The following is a 23058-nucleotide window of genomic DNA, read 5'->3' as shown; positions in this document are numbered from 1 at the left end:
GGGGGGGAACTCTCCCCCGCCCCTGCCACAGCTGCCCCCCCGCCGCAAGTGGGGGCCAGGATCCCAGATCTGCAGACTGATGGCTGATCCTGCACCCCTGAGCACAACCCTTGTCAGCTTTTCCACAACTGCTGCATTTGTCCCACAGACGAAACTGTTGAAAGGACTTTTCTAAAATTGTATTAGAGGGCATTTGCCTTTTATCTTTAAGAAAATAAAAGAACTGGCAGCCTCTTCCCTTCCTGGTCCATAAAATTCCACATGTCCCTTTTTATCTTATAGATGAGAACCTAAGCCCCTGAGAGAGAAAGTAGTCTACCCGTGCGGTTTTCCTTCCGTCACTCTGATAAGTTTTCCACTGGTTTTATTGGACCTTGGAAAATGGGCAGAGGGAAGGCATTCGGTCCACATTTCGTTGTTGCCCTGCCAGGCCCGAGCTCCTGCCCGAGGCTGGGAGATGTTAACCGCGGTTCCCTCAAAATGCCTGGATGGCTTGTGGGCTTGTTCAAGACATCTTCTGTGGGTTTCATTTCTGATTCTTCATTATGTATTGTATCTCAGAGTTTTGTCTATATTTTAAATTGAAATTTAGACCCCGTCACACATCCACAATTTCAGAACCGAAGGTTCTTTAAAGACCTAGCCCCCCTGCCTTGCATGGTCCTGCCTCAGTGGACCTATGCACTCAGCCTCTTGCCCCCCTAGGCTGTTACACTTGACTATAGGCATTCATTTGGGGGAAACTGTGTTGTTGTTGCAGGTTAGAACCGCAGCTGAAACAACTACAAATAAAACATGACGAACTTAAGGAGAGAAAATCTTCCCTGAGGAAAGCAGCGTGTTTCTTATCAAACCTAAAACAGCTTCATCAAGATTATTCAGATATTCGAGAGAAAGAACCTCATGTAAAGGAAACGGTAACTTCAGTTTTTATTTTTCACTGTGATTCAGAAGATGAGGGCATCTACATTGTGCAGAACTTCTGGAGAAGCCTGGGGGAGAGAGAAGGAGGGGTGCAACATGACAGTCTACCCAAACAGCGTCACTGTGAATCCATGAAAATGTGTTCTCCCATCACCTCTTTAGCTACTTCAGGCTAGAGGAATAGAGAACAATCTAGAAACGCTGATTTTATTAAAGAGAAATGACTGAACAGGAGAGTGCTCGAACAACTGTGCTTTGCTTCAGGAGAATCGTCATCACTGTCAGGCCACACGGACCTGTTCTTTGTTCTGCCCGTGTTCACAGTAGCTTTTTTTATCTGGAAACAGGCCATTATCCCCTATGCATGGTAGGTCTAATTGGGAAACATGAAAAGGGACATAGAGTGGGGAAAGGCGTGGTATATTATTGTTCTAATAAAACTTGTTGCTTCCAGATTTTTGCTGCAGACAATGCTGTTGTTACAATAACCAGCTCAGATCAATAAGAAATTTAAGTTACAGGGAAAAAAAAAACAACCCAATAATTTTATATAAAATGTAAATACATATATCTTATGATCATACTTGTATTCTTCACTTCTAAGGTTTTTTTTACACTGATTTAAAAGCCTTCAGTTTGTTTGTATGTTAGATCTGAAAATAGAATGCTTTCAGATTAATGTTTTCTGTGACAGGACCCAACTAGTCTAAAGCTTGCTTGGAGTTGGGGATTCGGTTACTCACTTGGAGATGATTTTAGCACTTCTTGAATTTGAACATAACTTTGGTGAAAACAGAGACCTGGGGACTCGACTTTGCTCGGAATACACTACTCTTACTAACGTGTCCTTTGCATGCCCGTAGGCTGTGCTCTGTTGTAGTGTCTGTCTGCCTTTGTGGAAAGTAGGCATTTGGGTATCTGTCTTCTTTCCTAAACCAGAACTCGAACCCCAAATGTTAGTCCTACCCCTGACGCCTCCCTGAGAGCAAGTGTCCCATGGCAGCTTGAATACAGTAGGCTTCCAAATACCTGTTTGACTGAAGTCCATAGTAATAGGGTAGGGTAGAGTCTAGAAAGAATGGATTATGTGGGTGGTAGTCATAGTTGCATAGCTTTTCTACGCAAAGCTGCTCTTTTCATTACTAAGGAAAATACCTTAAAAAATGAAATTAAATGGTTATCCTAAGTATGAGCAAATTCTGTAAGGGGAATATAGTCCCTCATCCTTAGATACAGTTTACAACATGAAGCTTGGCTTTGTTAGTTCAAAATCATGAGTTGGGTTTTGATTTCTATTTTATGTTGGGTTTGTATTCTAATTTTGTCTTCAATTTTCCCCATAAATTTTTCTAGATGACTTTTTCCCTCATGAACTTTTATGGGCCTGGTATTCTCCTTCCATTAGTTCTTCCAGTAAAAGTTAATCTGCCTTACTGTTTTCTGGGTTTAAAATAGGCATGAGATCAGCAGACTTGCCCAAACCAAGCCTCGATCTGTACGAGGAATAATTTTGTTTTAAATAATTTAGATGCCACTGTTCTTGGAACCAACTGGTTTTCTGGGAGGAGATCAGCATAAGCTTTCTAGAGCAGTTCCCTTGTAACCTTATTAATTAATTATGCCCTAAAGAAAAGGATTAAATCAACTTTTTAAAAAATGATCCTAATTTAAAAAATGAAAGTTAATGAAATGCTCTACTTAGCATTGAGCTGTGTAACAGATAGGGCTATAAAAGTTTTTTTATGCGTGTTAATCTAAATATAATTTTCCTTCAACAGTATGATTCATCCAGCCTTCCAGCTCTGTTACTCAGAGCGAGAACCCTTCTGGGAGCTGAAAACCACCTACAAAATATCAACCATCAATTAGAGAAGCTCCTTGACCAGAAAGACCAGTCTACTGAAATGTGACTATGTAAAGACTAGTCCCCCTGCTCTTGCCTGTTGTCTTCTGATACTATACTTTTGTAAATAAAAATTCTTGGAGAAGTTAAACTTGTCTGCTTGTTCAGGTTGGCTTGTCACCCAAATTTATTACTTGGTTCCTAGTCATTTGGTTTGAATGACCATGTTAAGTGGCAAGCTGGAGCGTGTAAGTGGCTTGAGAGGCCAGATCCAGACACTAGCCAATCAGACGCTGACCACTAAGAGTTCTACCCTGTCACACGTCCGGGGTTCTGAGATGGGGCGGCAGGACCCTGAACCCACCGGATCTCCAGCTGCCTGCGGAGCAGTTCCTCCTAAACAACACCCGAGGCCTGACGGAGGCACTGCTGCCTCCCCAGCCCTGATGCGACGGCCCGCAGGAGGACTAGCACTGGGGGGGCACAGCAAAAAAAAAACCCCCAAAACAAACAAAACAGCAGTTTGAAGGACAAAGAGACTTGTAAGTGAAGGAAACCCATTTACTAGCCTCAGAACATGCGCCAGGCTGTTGGGAAACTGCTAGAACCGTGTGGGGCTGAGGGGGCTGACGGGCACCATTACTTACTGTCCCCCTCTGCCTGGGAGCCTGACTGGAGCAGGCTCCGGGCCCTCGGACCTCTCCTCTGGGGCTGGCAGCTGCAGGGCCGTGTGCACCGGGACCTCCCCGCCGCCCGCTCCAGCCAACCCCCGGGACCCCCCCGGCCCAGTGTGTACAGCCCAGCTGCAGCTAGTCCCAGGGCAGTGCTAGTGCAGAGGACACCAGGACCCTCTGGCCCGTGCCCACTGCAGCGTCTGTGCCCCCCTCCCCCGGCACACAGGACCCTGGGGCTGCCTGGGCCCAGGCTAGCCCCGGCTATCCCACCAAGGACCAGAAGTGACTATCATTTTAAAATAGACTGTTATATACAGGTATATGAACCTCATGATAACCAAAACCCTAAAACAGACAAAATAACGTGTAAGGAACCCAAACACTAAAGAAAACCATCAAACCACAGGGAAGGGGCAAAGAGAAAAGAGGGACAGAGAACAACAAAAGCAACCAGAAAATGGTTAACAAAATGGCATTTTGATATGCTCCAATCACAAGACAAAGTGGAGCTAAATGGATTTAAAAACTGACCCATCTATACGCTGCCTACAAGAAACACACTGCAGACCTAAACACAGACTGAGAGCGAAGGAATGGAAAAAGATATTCCATGCAAATGGAATGGAAAAAAAAACTAGTGTAGCAATACTCAGACCAAATAGACTTTAAAACAAAGACTGTAACAAAGGACGGAGAAGGACATTACATTATGATCAGGGGTCAATACAAGAAGAGGACAGGGGGCGCCTGGGTGGCTCAGTCATTAAGCGTCTGCCTTCGGCTCGGGTCATGATCCCAGGGTCCTGGGATCGAGCTCTGCATCGGGCTCCCCACTCGGCGGGAAGCCTGCTTCTCCCTCTCCCACTCCCCCTGCTTGTGCTCCTTCTCTCGCTGTCTCTCTCTGTCAAATGAATAAATCTTTAAAAAAAAAAAAAAAGAAGACAGAACATCATTAGTAAACATCTATGTACCCAACACAGGAACACCTAAACACAAAGCAGGTAACAGACATAAAGGAAGAAATTAACAATAATAATATGGGACTTTAATATTAAACTCCCACTAAATCAGTGTCATCCAGACAGAAAATCAATAAGGAAGCCTTGGCCTTAAATGACACATTAAACCGGAGGGACTTGACATACAGAACATTCCATCCCAAAACATAGAGTACACATTCATTTAAAGGGCACATGGAGTACTCTCCAAGAAAGATCACCTGTCTCAAATTCAGGCAAACTGGAAAAATACAAATGTGGAGAGGGAGCAACCTGCTACTGAACCACCAGTGGATCAATGAAGAAATCGAAGAGGAAACTGAAAATTACTGTGGGGCAGAGAAAATGGAAACAACTTTCCAGAATCTAGGGGGCACAGCAACAGCCGTTCTCAGAGGAAAGTTCATAGTGCTACAGGCTTACCTCAAGAAGCAAGAAAAGTCCCAAATAAACAATCTTTATACCTAAAGGAGCTAGAAAAAGAAGATCGAACAAAGCCCAAAGTTAGGGGAAGGAAGGAAATAATACACATCACAGGGGAAATAAATGGAGAATAAAAAAAAGAATAGAAAAGATCAGTGAAACTAAAAGCCGGTTCTTTGAAAAGATAAAATTGATAAAACTAGCCAGACTCGTTAAGAAAGAGAGAGAAGGGCACCAATAAAGTCAGAAATGGCTGACACCACAGAAATTCAAATAATCATGAGATTACTAAGAACAATCACACACCAACAAAATGGACAACCTAGAAGAAATGGATAAATTCCTAACAATACACAACCTTCTAAGACTCACTAAGATATAGAAAATCTGAATAGACCAATTACAAGTAATGAAACAGAATCAGTCATTTGACAACTCCCAAAAAACAAAAGCCCAAGACCAGGTGATTTCACAGGTAAAATCTACCAAACATTTAAAGAAGAGGTAGTACCTATTCTTCTCAAATTATTCCAAAAAATTGAAGAGGAAGGAATGCTTCCATATTCGTTTTACAAGGTCAGCATAACTGATAACCAAAACCAGACAAAGACATCACAAAGAAAATTACAGGGTTGTGAGAGCGAGTCCCATGTTGACGCTGTGCTGGGCATGGGGCCTGCTTAAGATTCTCTCTCTCCCTCTCCCTCAACCCTTACACCCCCTCCTTCTCTATATCTATGTTGTTTTTGTTGTTTTTTCCAGAGGGCCAGTCTCTCTAGCAAGGGCAATAAAGGCTGAAATAAACAAATGGGATTATATCAAACTCAAAAGCTTCTGCATAGCAAAGGGAACCACAAAATGAAAAGGCAACCTACAGAAAGGGAAAAGATATCTGTAAATCATACATTCTGTAAGAGGTTAATATAAAAAATATATAAAGAACTTACACAACATAAAAAAAATTTTTAAATGGGCAGAGAACTTGAACAGACATTTTTCCAAAAAAGATAAACACATAAACAACAGACATGTGAAAGACGGCTCGATACCACAAATCAAAACCATAATGAAGGGGCGCCTGGGTGGCTCAGTCGGTTAAGCATCTCCTTCAGCTCAGGTCATGATGCCAGGGTCCTGGGATAGAGCCCCACATCGGGCTCCCTGCTCAGTTGGGAGTCTCCTTCTCCCTCTCCCTCTGCGCCTCCACCCAGCTCATGTGCGTGCTCTCCCTCTCAAATAAATACAATTTTTAAAAAACAAAAACAAAAGTGAGTATCACACCTCACACCCATCAGATTGCTATTATCCAAAAGGTAAGAAATAAGTGTTGGTGAGGCTACAGAGAAAAGGGAACCCTTGTGCACTGTTGGTGGGAATGTAAGTTGGTGCAGCCACTGGGGAAAACAGTATGGAGGTTCCTCAAAAACTTAGAAATACCATACAATCCAGTAATCCCACTTCTTTCGGGTATTTATCTGAAGAAAACGAAAACAGTAGTTCAAAGGAATGTATCATACTTATGTTTGTTGAAGCATTATTGTTTCTTGAGGCAGCCAAGATATGGAAGCAACCTAAGTGTCCACTGACAGAGGAATAAAGAAAATGAGAAGTATACACAAACACATAGGAATATTACTCAGCCATAAAAAAGAATAAAAACCTGGCATTTGGAACCACATGGACTGAACTAGAATATATTATGCTGAGTGAAATAAGTCAAAGACAAATTCCATATGACTACATTTATATGTGGAATCTATAAAACCAAACAGAAACAGACTCCTAGATACAAGAAATTGCTGGTTGCCAGAAGGAGGAGGAATTGGAGGGGGTGAAACAGGTGAAGATGATTGAGAGGTACAAACTTCCAGTTATAAAATAAGTCATGAGGATGTAATATACAGTATAGGGAATATACAGTAGTATGTAATAACTTTGTGTGATGACAGACAGTAACTAGACCTATCATGGGGATCATTTTGTAACATATAAAGATAGCGAATCAGAAGGATATATACCTGAATAGGATACTGTATGTCAATTATACTTCAATTAAAAATTTTTTAAATAAGATTAAGAGTTTTAACCTATCACCAGACGTGCAGAATTAAGCTGATATGAACATAGACCAACTCTGGTCAATCAATAATATTTCTAAGCTAATTTTCAATAAAACTGGCTTACTTCAGTAAAAAACAGGAATTGAGAAGCAAAGTGATCAAACTTGGTTTTTATAAACAGGTTTAATAACAAGTTACTATAACTTAATATGTTCAGGTTACTGTCTTCAGGCCAAAGCACAGCCGGTTACGTAAGAGCTACTCTTGCAATACCCGCATGATTAGTTCATCAGGAATTTCACCATCTCCGCTGTAGTAACCGAGCAGACCACACTCCACAGCTGCGGCTAGTTCAGCATCTTCAGTAGCTTCCACAAAGTCAGTCTCATCAAGGCCATTGTCCCAGTCGGCATCGGAAACGGCACCTTCTGACAACAGACCCGACGGTGGCTTATGAGGACTCTTGGTGTCACTGTTCATTGTTTCAGCTGCTGTGAACTCTTCTTCCTTTCGTTTGAAAGGGGAAGGCGGGGGGGGGGGGGGGAGCGGGAAAGGGAGAGAATACAGGTCAGTCAAGGAGACTATGTGATGCTCTCACTCTACAGTCACTCTGTGTTAAACTAAAGTATTCGGTATAAGACCAGGTCTTGAGCAGACACTAAAATAAATATTCTGGATGATACTCTCTCCAATACAGTCGCCATGGGAATGAGTTCATTAATTCAAATGTCACTGCCACTGTAGCTCAGACACTCGAAACTCTAAATTTGGAAGTCCGTTCCCCCTCCTCCCCCCCGTCCCGTTCCTCTGGTACATTCTTTTCCATATACACAGATGGGGCTAGAGAGATGGTAGACTGAATTTTTTAAAAAGCAGATAGTCCAGCTGAAGGCAAACTGGAAAACCTATCTGCTATCTTAAAAGACTGATTTTCCTATTTATAAAGTATTTTAAGAATTAACATGAATTTAAAAAACTGTTAAGAACAGTTGAGACGGGCGCCTGGGTGGCTCAGTCGTTAAGCGTCTGCCTTCGGCTCAGGTCATGATCCCAGGGTCCTGGGATCGAGCCCCGCATCGGGGTCCCTGCTTCGCGGGAAGCCTGCTTCTCCCTCTCCCACTCCCCCTGCTTGTGTTCCTGCTCTCGCTATGTCTCTCTCTGTCAAAAAAATAAAAAAAATAAAAAAAAAAAGAACAGTTGAGACAATTGTCAAGATAGAGGAGTATGGATTTGTATATTAGGTAACAGTATTGTATCAACATTAAATTTCCTGAATCTAAAAGTTTTACCATACTCACTTAAGAATATCCTTAACCTAAATCTCTCTAGCTACATGCTTAAATATGAAGAGATGTAGGATTCTGACGGCTGCAAATTCCTCTCAAGAAATTTGTTATGGACCGAATGTGTTACCCCAAATTCCTAAGTTGAAATCCTAACCCCCAATGTCATGGTATTAGGAGGGAGGCCTTTGGGGGGTGAGTAGGTCTTGAGGGATTTAGTAACCTTATAAAAGGGCCCCCAGAGAGCTCCTTCAGCCCATGGAGGGCCCAGCGAGGAGATAGCTATGACCCAGAGAGCTGACCAGACACCAAATCGGCCAGTGCCCCGAGCTCAGACTTCCAGCCTTCAGAACTATGAGAAAGAAACTTCTGTGGTGTATACGCCATCCAGTCTATAGTATTGTGTTATAGCAGCCTGAATGGACTAAGACAAAAAGTCATCCAAAATAACAGTGTACGCCCGACCGAACAGCAGAGGGGGAAAACAAACGTGGCCAAGTAACATGTTAACGATGGCAAATGTAGGTGAAGGGAGAGCCCACTGTCCTTGGGCAACACTGCTATAGGGAAGAAAAAAAAAAAACAGAAATGTTTAAAAAACAAAGATGATTAATGCAACAGAAAGCCAGGTAACTAACACTGATTGGTAATTCATTTTAAAATACTAAAAGCAAAAAAGCCAGAGGAAGCAGAAATGACAAAATATACACTGTTAAAACGATGTGACAAGTACATGGGTATTCATGAAGCTGTTCCACCCTTTATTAATTTTCTATTTTAAATAATAAAAAAAAAGTTCTGTCCAAGCAGTGGTAATACTATGTACCAAAACTACTTTCAACTTGGCACTTTTGAGGTACTACTGGATAAGCAGGAAAAGTAATTTTTAAAAATCCACTGAAACCACAAACATGCTTCAAAATAAGACTCCAAACATACAAGGAAGACATATACCTCCTCCTCTTAGAGGCAAAGTTTATTTTTACAAATTTAATTTTCTCTTGGTTATTTCAAGAACACTTTTTAACCTAATAGTTTACCAGGGAAGCTGGTTATCAGCTATGTTGGTCCAGTTCCTACCATGTGTTTTGGCAAATATCCAGAGGTATTTTTTAGTCAAATCGAACAGGCAGCAGACCATTATCTAGAATGTAAACTGAGCACTTAATCAGCCTGTAGCAGGTAACTTTTATTCTAACCGAACACTAGAAAGGAAAAGGCTGATAGATGTGGGAAAAAAGAACACTAAAATGTTCAGTCTAGAAAATAACATGATCAAAGAGTTAATAAAAAGTTCTCATAAATTATCAATAAGACCTCAGAGAAAAGTGGATAGAGGACAGTTACCGACAATCGATAACAGAAATACAAACAGGGGGCGCCTGGGTGGCTCAGTCGTTAGGCGTCTGCCTTCCGCTCAGGTCATGATCCCAGGGTCCTGGGATCGAGCCCTGCGTCGGGCTCCCTGCTCCACGGGAAGCCTGCTTCTCCCTCTCCCACTCCCCCTGCTTGTGTTCCCTCTCTCACTGTGTCTCTCTCTGTCAAATAAATAAATAAAAAATCTTTTAAAAAAAGGAAAAAAAAGAAGCCTCCTTTCCCTGAGCCTACTCTATATTTAAATGCATACCCACAATTTTGTCACGTCATTGACCTAAGATCCTGGATTTTCTCTCTCCCATAGAAAATGCAGCTCTGCAGAACCAGCAATTTCTTGTACTGTTCTTGAAAGACTACACTTCAAAATAATATCTCCTGGGGCGCCTGGGTGGCTCAGTCGCTAAGCGTCTGCCTTCGGCTCAGGTCATGATCCCAGGGTCCTGGGATCGAGCCCCGCATCGGGCTCTCTGCTCGGTGGGAAGCCTGCTTCTCCCTCTCCCACTCCCCCTGCTTGTGTTCCTGCTCTCGCTCTCTCTCTCTGTCAAATAAATAAATAAAAATTAAAAAAAAAAAAAAGAAATACAAACAGGAAATCTGAAAGAAGTTCCATTTCCTCAATACATTAGGAAATGTAAACTAAAATGGCTAAAATACCACTTTTGGCCAAATAAGGTGGTAAACACTAAAAGGTAAAAATAATGTTGGCAAAAATGTAGGGTAAACCGATACCATCTTATATTGTGAAGTCTAGGGAGTGCCTGGGTGGCTCAGTCATTAAGCGTCTGCCTTCGGCTCAGGTCGTGATCCTGGGGTCCTGGGATCGAGCCCCGCATCGGGCTCCCTGCTCAGCGGGAAGCCTGCTTCTCCCTCTCCCACTCCCCCTGCTTGTGTTCCCTCTCTCGCTGTGTCTCTCTGTCAAATAAATTTAAAAAATTTAAATAAATAAATAAATAAATAAATTCGTGAAGCCTAATTTCCTACCATTTTTATGGATACCAATTGGTAATACGTTCTCATGAAAACAAACTAGGAAAAAAAGCCTATAAAGTAGGATGCATACTGCGACTTTGAAAATACATACGTGAGCACACATCAATGGAAATTCTGGAAGATATATGCCAAAACACATCAGTTATCCCTGAGTGGTCAATTTCTAGCTGAGGAGGAGTTTATCCCCTTTGGTTTTTCATGTATTTTCTAATTTTTTCTCACATCGAATGTGAATGATTTGGGTAAATAAAAGTTTTTAAGGTGACAAGGTCAATTTGGCCATCTGGTAATATCTACCAAAATTTAAAATGCACACACCCTTTGACATAATTCTACTTCTAGCAATTCTACCTACAGATAGAGCTGTTGAAAGAAACACAAAGATGAGTATTTTTTTTTTTTAAAGATTTTATTTATTTATTTGAGAGAGAGAATGAGATAGAGAGCATGAGAGGGGGGAGGGTCAGAGAGAGAGAGGCAGACTCCCTGCTGAGCAGGGAGCCCGATGTGGGACTCGATCCCGGGACTCCAGGATCATGACCCGAGCCGAAGGCAGTCGCTTAACCAACTGAGCCACCCAGGCGCCCCACAAAGATGAGTATTTTGGCATTCTTTGTAAAGCCAAAAGTGAGAGACTTGCCCCCTGGCTGGGCGTGGTCAAACAGGCGTGTCCACAATTTTGTGCGCAGCAGGTGAGAGCGTGCGGGCGCACACGAGCAGATGTGTGCGGACACTGGCATGGTCACCACGGCACACTCCTAAGTGACAACACGTACTGAGGAGTGTGTTCACAAACTCTGCACACGTCCGGACACGGCGCATAAGCTCAATTACACTGTCGTACTGAGACCGGATTAGGAATGAGAGAGAAACTCAAACCTGCACTCACCTCTTTGAAAAGAAACAGGAGGCTAACTTCAGCAGGTAATGGAAAACCTGAACAAGAAAAACAGTTTTACTCTTTTATGTAGATATCCACTTTTCACTTGACATACATGTAAAACTTAAAAACTCACAGTCTGATTTGAAGTTTTCTGCTTTACATACAGGATCATGACATTTCTGATACCACACTTCATTTTTCAGATCAATCAAAATCCTTTACATTGGGGAAAAAAAAAAAAGGAAAAATTTATTACTTAATCCCCAGACTGGATGGAAAACGAAATTCATCTACATGCTGCTTACCAGAGATGTGCCTAAGACTTCAAGATGAAGACAAGGTAAGAAGTAAGTAATATGGAAATAAATAATACACCAACCCAAAGAAAACTCTGGTTGTGAAAAATAGCACCCCAAAGGGACTTTAGGGCAAAAAAGATATACACATTGACAAAAGTTCCTCCCAAGAAGACCTAATTCCTGACCTGTCCCCACCAAGTGAGAGAGCTTCAAAATGGGTGAGCAAAACTGACAGGACTCTAAGGATAAATGAATCGTCTACCATAAATCAAGCTTTTAAAAAACATTCTTTTAGTAATTGATACAAATAGTCACAAAAAATTCAGTAAGGGTACAGAAAATTTGAATGACCTAAAAAGCATTTTTTAATAAAATTAAAAGCAATTAACAAGTTTGCCATAAGAGGCATATATGAACACGGCCTCAGATCATTAGAAATAGTTTTTTACAATCACACATAAAAAACAGCTATAAAAACGGACTGTGCTAGGTACCATGTCAATCTCACTAAATTTAAAAGTATTCACACATCTCTGACCACAAAGCAAATTATTTAGAAATAAGTAACAGAAGGCCACCTGGGTGGCTCAGTCGGTTAAGTATTGGATGCTTGGTATTGGTTCGGATCATGATCTCAGGGTCCTGGGATCAAGCCCCGCATCGGGCTCCGCTTCCCAGAGTTTGCTTGTCCCTCTCCGTCTGCTCCTCCCCGACCCCCCACCGCCCCCTCATGTGCCCGCTCTTTCTCTCAAATAAATAATATCTTTAAAAGAAAAAAGAAGTAACAGAAAAATAGCTAATAGAAACCCGTAACTTGGAAATTAAAAAATTTCTAAACAACCAATTACTCAAAGAAAAATCATGATGGAAATCAGAAAATGTTTGGAACCGAATGGAATTGAAAATACATATTAAAATATGTGAAACAGCACTAAAATGATCTTTGGAGAGAAATTTAGAATCCTAAAAGCTTATTTACAAAGAATGGCTAAAGACCAATAAGTAACTAACTTGGGAAATGAACAACAGAAAAAACCCTAATAAAATAAAAGGCAGGAAGTAATAAAAAGCAAAAATTTAAAAGAACCAACAAGGCCAAAATGTGAAAACTAATACAATTCTTGCAAGACTGATCAAAAATAAATAAGGTAAAGAAACAAATGTTATTAGAAATTAAGTGCAGGGCGCCTGGGTGGCTCAGTCGTTAAGCGTCTGCCTTCGGCTCAGGTCATGATCCCAGGGTCCTGGGATCGAGCCCCGCATCGGGCTCCCTGCTCGGCGGGAAGCCCGCTTCTCCCTCTCCCACTCCCCCTGCTTGTGTTCCCTCTCTCGCTGTGTCTCTCTCTGTCAAATAAATAAATAAAATCTTAAAAAAAAAAAGAAAGAAAGAAAGAAATTAAGTGCAGATGTAATAACAAATCACAATATACTAAAAATTTAAGAATATTAGGAACAATTTCTGCCAATAACATTAAAAATTTTGGTAAAATAGACAAAGTACTAGATGAAAAGATACCAAACTAAGCAAATCTAAAAAGTTACAGAAAACCTGAACCATCCTCATAAACACCCGAATGCTGCCGTTCCCAAACTGTACACCAGCCTGTCCCCAGGCCATGAAGAATATTTACATCCTCCTAGGGCAACACAGTGATAGCTGACGTCTGTCAGGCGCCCCACGTAATACTTGTTTACAGTTCACAGCTTTGGTATTGTAACAGGCTTCATTCCTTTCAGTGGTGGACTACTTTGCAGAGCTGAGGTTTTCGGTGGTGACTGTGATGACAAGGACCATAATCGGGACGCCTGGGTGGGGCTCGGTTGGTTGAGGGTCTGTCTTCAGCTCAGGTCATGATCCCAGGGTCCTGGGACTGAGCCCCGCGTTGGGCTGCCTGCTCAGAGGGGAGTCTGCTTCTCCCTCTGCCTCCTCCCCACCCCCTGCTTATTCGCGCTCTCTCTCAAATAAAAATAAAATCTTAAAAAAAAAAAACAACTCATGGGACTTTAAAAAAACAAACAAACAAACAAGGACTATAACCACCAATGTGGAGTAAGAGATAACTGTGGGGTGGCAGCATTCAATCTAATTCCAAGGTTTAAGAGATTATGCAATGCTCAGAAGGACACACACCCCATTAATAAGTATTTTTATTTAAGAATGAGTTCAAAGGGGGCGCCTGGGTGGCTCAGTCGTTAAGCGTCTGCCTTCAGCTCAGGTCATGATCCCAGGGTCCTGGGATCGAGTCCCACATCGGGCTCCCTGCTCAGCGGGAGGCCTGCTTCTCCCTCTCCCACTCCCCCTGCTTGTGTTCCTGCTTTCACTATCTCTCTCTGTGTCAAATAAATAAATAAAATCTAAAAAAAAAAAAAAAAGAAAGAAAAAACAAATTATAACTACATGGTGTCAGATGTTAACTAGACTGACTGTGGAGCTCACTTTGCAGTGTGTACCTATATCAAATCACTATGTTGTACAGCTAAAAGTAATGCTGTCAACTCTATCTCAATTAACAATTTTTCTTTGATGAATACTGTTTTTTCAAATAGCTACTCAGTTGTTAGATCATGATTACTTACTGTTTGAAATTAATAAACTGAACTGTTAGGTATCTCTGTTGGCCTGGGAGAAATGTGTAAAAGCTGCTAAGATCCAGAGGGCACCAAGAGTGGAGAAGGCTGGGACCCTGTGGGCCTGTGCACTAGGTGGAGGGTCCCTGCCTACAGAAGGCTCTCTGCAGGATGTTTCTCATTTCTGTGTATTTGTAAATAAACCTACTCTGTGGATTTAGGAGGCACAGTTCCCTGGGAATGTCACACATGCTATGTAACTACAGAGCTGTACAACACACGTTTCATGACCTCAGCGTCCCCCGTGTGCAGTGACCGCTCACTTCTGCCTCGGCTTTCGACCGGAGTCACAGAGAGCCTCCAGTGCAGGATGGACCTGGAGAGCTGAGCCAGGTGTTGTGGGCCTCGGTCGGCTTCACCTGTGCCTTTGGATTCCTTGAATCTTTAGAAAGTATTCGTAAACCCCGACATTGGGTAAGATCTCTGTTTCGTGTGAGTGTGGTTTGATCATCCAACCTCATACTCATTAGTGATCAGGTAAATTCAGATGAAAAACCACAGTATCATCTTATATCACCAGATCAGCCAAACAGAGGTTTTTTTGTTTTTTTGTTTTTAATTTATTTATTTGACAGAGAGATAGAGAGCACAAGTAGGCAGAGTGGTAGGCAGAGGGAAAGGGAGAAGCAGGCTCTCTGCTGAGCAGGGAGCCCGATGCAGGGCTCGATCGCAGGACCCTGGGATCATGACCTGAGCCAAAGGCAGCCACCCAACCGACTGAGCCACCCAGGCGCCCCTAAACAGAGGTTTTTAACACACCAAGTGTTGGTGAGAATATGGGACAGCAGAAAATCTGAAAACACTGCTGGTGGGAGTATACATTAACTGACCATTTGGGGAAATAACTTATTACCTAGTAAAATGAAGTATGTGCATATTCGATGACAGAGCAATTCTGCTTTCAGGCAAATACTCTGAGAAACTCTCACATATGTGCCACAGGCAAGATGTACCAAAGTATCTGTAGCTTCACTGTTCATACTAGCAAGCCAAATATGCACAGGAGGAAAACAGACTGGCACGTTTATATTTATATAATGGTGTACTATACAATAGTGAAAAAAAGAATAAGCAACTACATGTTGCAATATGGATGAACCTCACAAATACAATGTTGACCAAAAAGCAATTCAAAGGATGCAATTGACATAAGATTCAAAAACATGTATTGTTTGGAAATATAAATATATATGGGGAAAAAAGACATTTAAAGAAAGCAAGGGGAAGATTAACACAAAACCCAGGATAACAGGTACTATTATCTCAGATGGTCAGAGCAAAGGAAGAAACTGGGGTTGGTCCCACAAAGTGCTTCTGAGGTTTGGTCAAGTTCTGCTTCTGAAGGTGGGTGGCAGATAGGACAAGTAATCATTTTAGTGTTAGTCTTTGAAGTGTACCTACACATTATAATACATGCTTTTATACATATGGTGATTTCATAGTTAAGAAAAAGAAGAGATTATGGATACATAATAGAAGCAGGTAATTTTTCAGGAAGAAATATGTAGTGACCTGAGAATCTCAAAAAGTTAACAGATGATCATCTTATGATAATGATTTTCTGGTAAACTTATATGCAGAGAGTAAAAGACTAGAAAGATATACCAAAATCATAACCACAGTGATCACTGGTTCTGGGCCTCTGGGGGAGCTTTTGCTTTGTGTTATTCTATGTGATAGCTTTTGTGTATTGAGCATATAGTTTTTTGATTTTTTTTTTTTAAACTGAGCTAATCTACATATAGAAGTATAGCATTAAATGGTGCTACCCAAGATGTTTCCAGCTTTCTAGCAAAAGCTTCAGGATCTTTTCTCATGTCTGGCACACATGCTCTAAACAATTGATATACAGAAGTCTCAGCTTTGATATTAAATATAAAACATATATATGAAACAGAGCAAAATTTCCCATATCATAACTGATAACTACTGGGTTTCTGTCTTATTCCTATTGTCACCATATCCTTGTATTGTCTAAAATTCTATTTCATCCTTCACTTCCTCTCCTTTTGCCAGGGGGATTTTAAAGAAAACTCTTAAAACAGGGCCTGGGGTATACAGCAAGCATTCAATAAATATTGGTTCCCTTCAATACCATTCTTTGTCTTTTGTTTTTAAGATTTTATTTATTTATTTGCGGGGGGAGCACAGAGGGAGAAGCAGACTCCCCACTGAGCAGAGAGGGAGGTGGGGCTCAATCCCGGGACCCTGAGATCATGACCCAGGCATCCCAATACCATTCTCTGCCTTGACCATGTTAAACTAACTCCAACTCTTAGCACTGAATAATTTCCTTTTCACCCAAATCTGCTCAATTTCAATTTACACTCCATAAGATGTCAAGGACCAATGGCAACAGATGAGGGAGAGACACTTCATCACCCCTGTCCGCTCACCTATTGCCTCTAATTTCTTCCTAGAACTGCTCAAGTCTGTCTTTCTCAAGATTATACTATCTAAGGGATTATTTTACTGAATAAAGTACAAATAAAGATGACATGTGCTATAAAGCAAGATGATAATTAAGATAGTCAATTTAGGGCGCCTGGGTGGCTCAGTTGGTTGAGCGACTGCTTTCGGCTCAGGTCATGATCCTGGAGTCCCTGGATCGAGTCCCGCATCGGGCTCCCTGCTCGGCGGGGAGTCTGCTTCTCCCTCTGACCCTCCCCCCTCTCATGTGCTCTCTCTCTCTCATTCTCTCTGTCTCAAATAAATAAATAAAATCTTTAAAAAAAAAAAAAAAAAGATAGTCAATTTAATATTATAAAACATAAACCAAATACAATATTTGATATAACTAAATTTATTATAAAACCAGAATCATTTTTACATTCAACTGTAAAAATTATAAACATTTAAAATAATACTGGTTAAATACCCAGAACTCGTTAGCAAACACCATTACTTACATGATATTATTGCTCTTGTGGGCTCTTCCAATGTTTTCGCACCAGCGATATTTACAAATATCATAAACCAGTAATTCTTCTGGGAAAAAGTAGCTCCAATGTCGAATTCCTAAAATGCAAATAATGTTTCTAAAGGTATTAAAACTCTGTCATATTACAGTGAATAAAGAATAAGATTATCTTTACCTCCTTTAATGCCATTTTTATTCACCAAAGAAAGAACGAACTGATCAATTTCAGGGTAGGGTGAACAGTGAAAACCTTCAATGTTTTCTGCTGCAACAGAGAGAAAAATTAATTATAATTAAAGTGGCCCAAAGTTGAAGAGTTAAATGTGAAGCTGTTCTTTAGGACAATTATAGGTTTTGGAGTCCCTGCAGCTTTTTTGTTTCCATGGCTTTTAGGCAGCCATGGGTTCTTGCTTGCCTTACAAGCAAGCAGGGAAAATTCAAACCTCTCAGTTAAGTCAAATGTGAACTACTATTCATAAGAAGCGCCTGTAATCATTTCAACTGCTTTCTTCATTTTGATAAAGAGAAAAGCAAGCCCTTATCCCCAGGAGCCAGCCTACTACCAGCAGCTAGGCCTTGGTGGTATTACAGAGCAGGCTGGTCACTCACACTTCAGCCCCAGTGCTTTCCTGTTACTCAGAAATTATCTCACAGAATTTCAACATCAGATAAGGCCACTCTGTGGCCAAGATGACTCGTGACAAAAACAAGACCACTCTGTAATCATGTCTGAATGCAGACAAAACATGAACGTTCTCCAAACTGCAAAAATGACCAACACCTCTCATCTTACCCAATATAAGTAATTGCTGCTTCTTTACCCATTATAGCTTTACACCCACTGTCCTCTGCCTTCCTTCTAGATCAAATTTAAGAAGATATTCAATCATAGAATCGTCTCTGACAGTACCCAATTCGAAACAAATCCACGCCTCCTTAGACACTTCTCAAAAGCACCTAACTCAAGCCTGCATCCTATAATAAATCTTTCCTAATACCCTCTTCCTGAGATGCCCCACAGTTCCCCATGGCAGGAGTTCTCCACACTGAAGCCAGGACCAAACTCCACTTGTTCGCTATAGGTGTGTTCTCCCATGATCCTTAGGTGTAGGGCTCTGACAATTCAGTTATATTTTGTATCTAAGAATCTCCTGGAATAATTTACGATATTTTGTTTAAAATGTCATTTAAGGGTGCCTGGGTGGCTCAGTTGGTTAAGTGACTGCCTTCGGCTCAGGTCATGATCCTGCAGTCCCGGGATCGAGTCCCGCATTTGGCTCCCTGCTCGGTAGGGAGTCTGCTTCTCCCTCTGACCCTCCCCCCTCTCATGCTGTCTCTCACTCTCTCTCTAATAAATAAATAAAATCTTTAAAAAATAAAATAAAATAAAATAAAATGTCATTTAATTTTTAAACACAGAATTGTCTACTTTTCTTAAAATAAAGCCTATATTTCACTTACAAAAGATTGTACGCAATTGGAGAAACTTTGGAAAATACATTGAAGCAGAAATGAGAGAAATAAAGTCCAAATCAACGTCTAGAAATAACTGTTAACCAGAAGAAAATAAACCTAAGAAAATGTTATCCATTAAATGTTTTTAATGAACCTGGGATCACACCTCCAAAATAATTTTAGAGTCTATTTTTTCTCTTAACATAAATGGACATTTTCCATTTTATATTGGCTTTATAAATTTAAATTAAATGGCTACAGAGTATGTTATAGGATTTCACCAATCCCATTTTCTTGTACATTTAGATTGTTTCTGGTTTTTTGCTTTTATAAATAATGATGGCCCAAAATATGTGTATAAAAATGTTGACTGGAGAGTTAATGCATGGGATGTTAGAAAGAGCCTGTATGTTTTTCAGTAAAAGAATGAAGAACGTACACATTACTTGAAAAAATTCTGCAGCCATTAAAAGAATGAGAGAATACAGGGACAGCTCCGCTGGGTTCAGTGGAAACGAACAGTGACTGCCCATCTGTGACTATGGACCGAGGGGAAGAGAACTTTTAGTTTTTTCTTTGAATAGGGGTTTCTTTCTACAAACCATCTATTTTCTTCTGGGTTTTTTTTCCCCCCTCAAAATCACCATATAATGAAAATTAGTGAATAAGCTTTAAAAAATATCTTTTCTTTACGCATTTTCCATTTTGAATAGAAATTAAGTTGTTTTAAAGGATCAGTAGATATGAATCCTGAAGATTTAAGATTTTGAAGGTAAAATAGACTTGTATCCTTAAATTTTCATAGGAAATTGTTTTCTTAAAATTACCTTTAGTGTTGGTACTGTTAGAATCGTCAACTCGTTTCTGTTTATTCTGAGATGTGTCACATGTCAGAATTCGTAAAGTATCTGAGAATCTGAAGAAAATATTGAAAGAAACAAAGTAAGGTTATCTAAGAATCAAAGGGAGATGGCTACAGAAAGGAAACTGAATTTCACATAGTTCCACATTAAAATCCTTTATTCAACAGCTAATTCTTCTAGGACAATTAAGTCACATTTGCCTACAAAAACACCAATCCAAAGAGTAGTCTGGTGATCATTTAAAATACTTTTTTCGGGGCGCCTGGGTGACTCAGTCACTAAGCGTCTGCCTTGGGCTCAGGTCATGATCTCAGGGTCCTGGGATCGAGCCCCGCATCGGGCTCCCTGCTCAGCGGGAAGGCTGCTTCTCCCTCTCCCACTCCCCCTGCTGTGTTCTTTCTCTGGCTGTGTCTCTCTCTGTCAAATAAATAAATAAAATCTTTAAAAAAAAAAATACTTTCTTCAACTACAGTGTCAGAGGACTCTGGGACTGCTGAAGCCATGGAATGAAGTATATAATTCTATTCTTCAAATGCACAGGGCCTGTGAAATTTTTGTTACAATGATTTGAAAAGTGTGAATAATGGGGGGGGAGGGGAAGAAGGAAGGAGGGATGAGAGCAAAGGAAAAAATGAATTAAAATAAACTGAAAGACATGGGGCGCCTGGGTGGCTCAGATGGCTAAGCGTCTGCCTTCGGCTCAGGTCATGATCCCAGGGTCCTGGGATCGAGTCCCGCATCGGGCTCCCTGCTCAGCGGGAAGCCTGCTTCTCCCTCTTCCTCTGCCTCTCCCCCTGCTCATGCTCTCTCTCTCTGTATCTCTGTGTCTCAAATGAATAAATAAAATCTTTAAAATAAATAAATAAACAAATAAAAATAAAATAAACTGAAAGACATATTCATAACCCTAAAGAATTCAGCCTTCATTTCAGGAAGAAATGGACACAACAAAAGAAAATTAAGGAAACCCTATTCAGTAGAAGAACTCTCTCCACTTCTGTGGAATGAATACTGAAACTACAAAGGAAATGGGGTTTGATAATAGGGAGATGACTTCAGGCCGTCTTACAGGCTGTGTGTGGTGCTTTTCCCACCCAAGACAAAGTAAGATCCTACGCTTGGTCAACAATAGTCAAAAGTGGCTGTCATACAATTTTTCCACTATCCCCACAGTGCTTCCAGAATTGCAAAACTGCTACTGCTAACAACTAACATTCACTGAGCAGATACCATGTGCCAGACACGGCTGTCACTTTATGTGTACGGTTTTTTTTTTCTTTTTTGTTTTTTTAAATTTTTTTTTAAGATTTCATTTTTAGGGCGCCTGGGTGGCTCAGATGGTTAAGCGTCTGCCTTCAGCTCAGGTCATGATCCCAGCGTCCTGGGATCGAGTCCCGCATCGGGCTCCCTGCTCCTTGGGAGCCTGCTTCTCCCTCTGCCTCTCTCTCTCTCTCGGTCTCTCATGAATAAATAAATAAAATCTTAAAAAAAAAAAAAAAAAAGAAACAACACTTATATCCTTTATAAAAAAAAAAGATTTCATTTTTATTTATTTGACAGAGCGAGAGAGCACAAGCAGGGGGAGCGGGAGAGGGAGAAGCAGGCTCTCTGCTGAGCAGGGAGCCCGATGCGGGGCTCGATCCCAGGACCCTGGGATCATGACCTGAGCCGAAGGCAGACGCTTAACTGACTGAGCCACCCAGGCGCCCCTATGTGTACAGTTTTTACTCAATCTTCACCACTCCCCAAGATAGGGGGTGATATCATTTCCATTTACAAGGTAAGGAAGTGAAGACTTTGACGTTACTTCTGAAAAATGTTATGACAGAACTCAAAGTCCAGAAATAACATGACGAAAAACCACCTGTCTTCCTACCCTCCTGGGTAACTGCTGCCAAGTGGACATCTGGGCACAACTTCCCCTCCAGCGAAGTATTTTAAATATTTTATTAACATTTATTTCTATGGGATTTCTCCAGAGAATTCTATCTAGGGAAGGCCAAGGAAAAAGAAGTAGAGCAAGTTAATGTAGCAAGGCAATTTAGTCTGATCGTTAAACACGTGATTGGGACTAACAAAATTTGCCAGCCCAGATATAGGGAAGTGGAGGCAAACGTTTCTCTTGAAAGGGGTCTTTCACACTTTTTAAAAATGACCAAAGCATGACAACTTAAGTGTTCAACAACAAAACTGACAATAAATTAGAGTTTATCAGTATAACGGAAAACCACATAGGCATTAAAAGTTTTAATTACAACTAACTGTTGCAAATTATAGCTTGGCAGATATTCATGATATAATGTTAAGTGGATAAAACAACTGACATAACCACATAAATAATGAACTCAAAAAATATTCTTTGAATGAAGGAGGTACGTAAATTATATGTATGAATGTGCATACATGAAAAGTAGATATTAATAGTAACTCTATTTCCAAATGAATGAAAGAAAAAAGTTAACCTGGAATTTTAAGAACTTTCATTTTCTTAAGTTAGAACGAATTTACACAATTCACATTTTGGTACTATACAACGCCTATCACTGTTTAAAGAGCATTCATGAATACGTAACGGTTTGATTCTGGGACTATATACCTGACATTGCTGACCAAAGAAGATAGGAAATACTGGTTTTCTTCAGAAATATTCTTGGACCGTTTAGGAAAAAATTTGTTGTCTTCAGCAATCTCCAAAGCCACCTGCTTTCCTATCTTCGATGATTTATACAGCCGAAAGTTTCTATTTCTTGTATAAACTCCTATTGTCAAAAATTAATAAAACAAGTATGAATGCATGTTTTCAGTGACAGTCAGCAAATACTAATTTCGTATAGAGAAACAACTGTTAGAGAAACAACTGGTTCTGGTTCAAGGTGGCAATGCAGGATGACCCCGAACTCCCTCCACACCACAGAGCACCAAATCTATAGCTATATTTGGAACGATTTCATCTGGAAAAAACCTACAACCCGGCAGATTGACTCCTTCACCAAATGAGACGGAAACCACACCAAAGCAGGTGGGAAAGGCTGAGACACAATTTCACCATAAGCCCCACCCCCAGTGCAACAACCTACGATTGGGAGAGAATTCAAAACCCGGGGCTTCTCCCTGAAAGCAAAGGATTCATACCTCACGTTAGGTACCCCAACTTTTAAGGCCTGCACCTAAGAGATGAGCCTCAGAAACATCTGGCTTTGAAGACCAGCTGGGCCGTGGCAAACTGAGGAAGGGCTCTTAAGGGCTTACGTGCAGACTCACTCACCCCAAGGCCTAGTGCAGAAGCAGCCCTTCAAAAGTGCCCAGACTTTATGTGAAAGGGACTCATTTCCAAACTTTAAAAGTGCTGGACTGAGGGATACTCTCCAGGGATGGAGGTGGTGGGCGCCATCTTCTTCTCTGCGCCATCTTTTTTTTTTTCTCCCCCTCTTCCTTTTC

General features: G+C 41.0%; 2 protein-coding genes across 3 annotated transcripts in view; one reads left to right on the top strand and one right to left on the bottom strand.

Moving 5' to 3' along the window:
* CENPU (centromere protein U) overlaps positions 1-2871 on the top strand; it is a 35484-nt gene extending 32613 nt beyond the window's left edge. Inside the window, exons 12-13 of the mRNA XM_044911706.1 lie at positions 761-917; positions 2703-2871. Of these exons, the coding sequence (XP_044767641.1) occupies positions 761-917; positions 2703-2834 (289 nt within the window). The 3' untranslated portion in view covers positions 2835-2871. The remainder of the gene's footprint in view (positions 1-760; positions 918-2702) is intronic.
* A 4232-nt stretch (positions 2872-7103) lies between these two features.
* The window catches only part of PRIMPOL (primase and DNA directed polymerase), a 53139-nt gene continuing 37184 nt past the window's right edge, over positions 7104-23058 (bottom strand). For both annotated transcript variants that reach the window (XM_021694139.1, XM_021694138.1), the window contains 7 exons: positions 22217-22379; positions 19585-19673; positions 17478-17567; positions 17292-17400; positions 11589-11671; positions 11462-11508; positions 7104-7429 (listed from right to left, as the gene is read on the bottom strand). In XM_021694139.1, the coding sequence (XP_021549814.1) occupies positions 7181-7429; positions 11462-11508; positions 11589-11671; positions 17292-17400; positions 17478-17567; positions 19585-19673; positions 22217-22379 (830 nt within the window). In that variant the 3' untranslated portion in view covers positions 7104-7180. The remainder of the gene's footprint in view (positions 7430-11461; positions 11509-11588; positions 11672-17291; positions 17401-17477; positions 17568-19584; positions 19674-22216; positions 22380-23058) is intronic.

Source organism: Neomonachus schauinslandi, chromosome 2 (genome assembly GCF_002201575.2).
Source record: "Neomonachus schauinslandi chromosome 2, ASM220157v2, whole genome shotgun sequence".
NCBI lineage: Eukaryota > Metazoa > Chordata > Mammalia > Carnivora > Phocidae > Neomonachus > Neomonachus schauinslandi.
The sequence above is the reverse complement of the archived record's forward strand: the minus strand, read 5'-3'. Positions and strand labels throughout refer to the sequence as shown.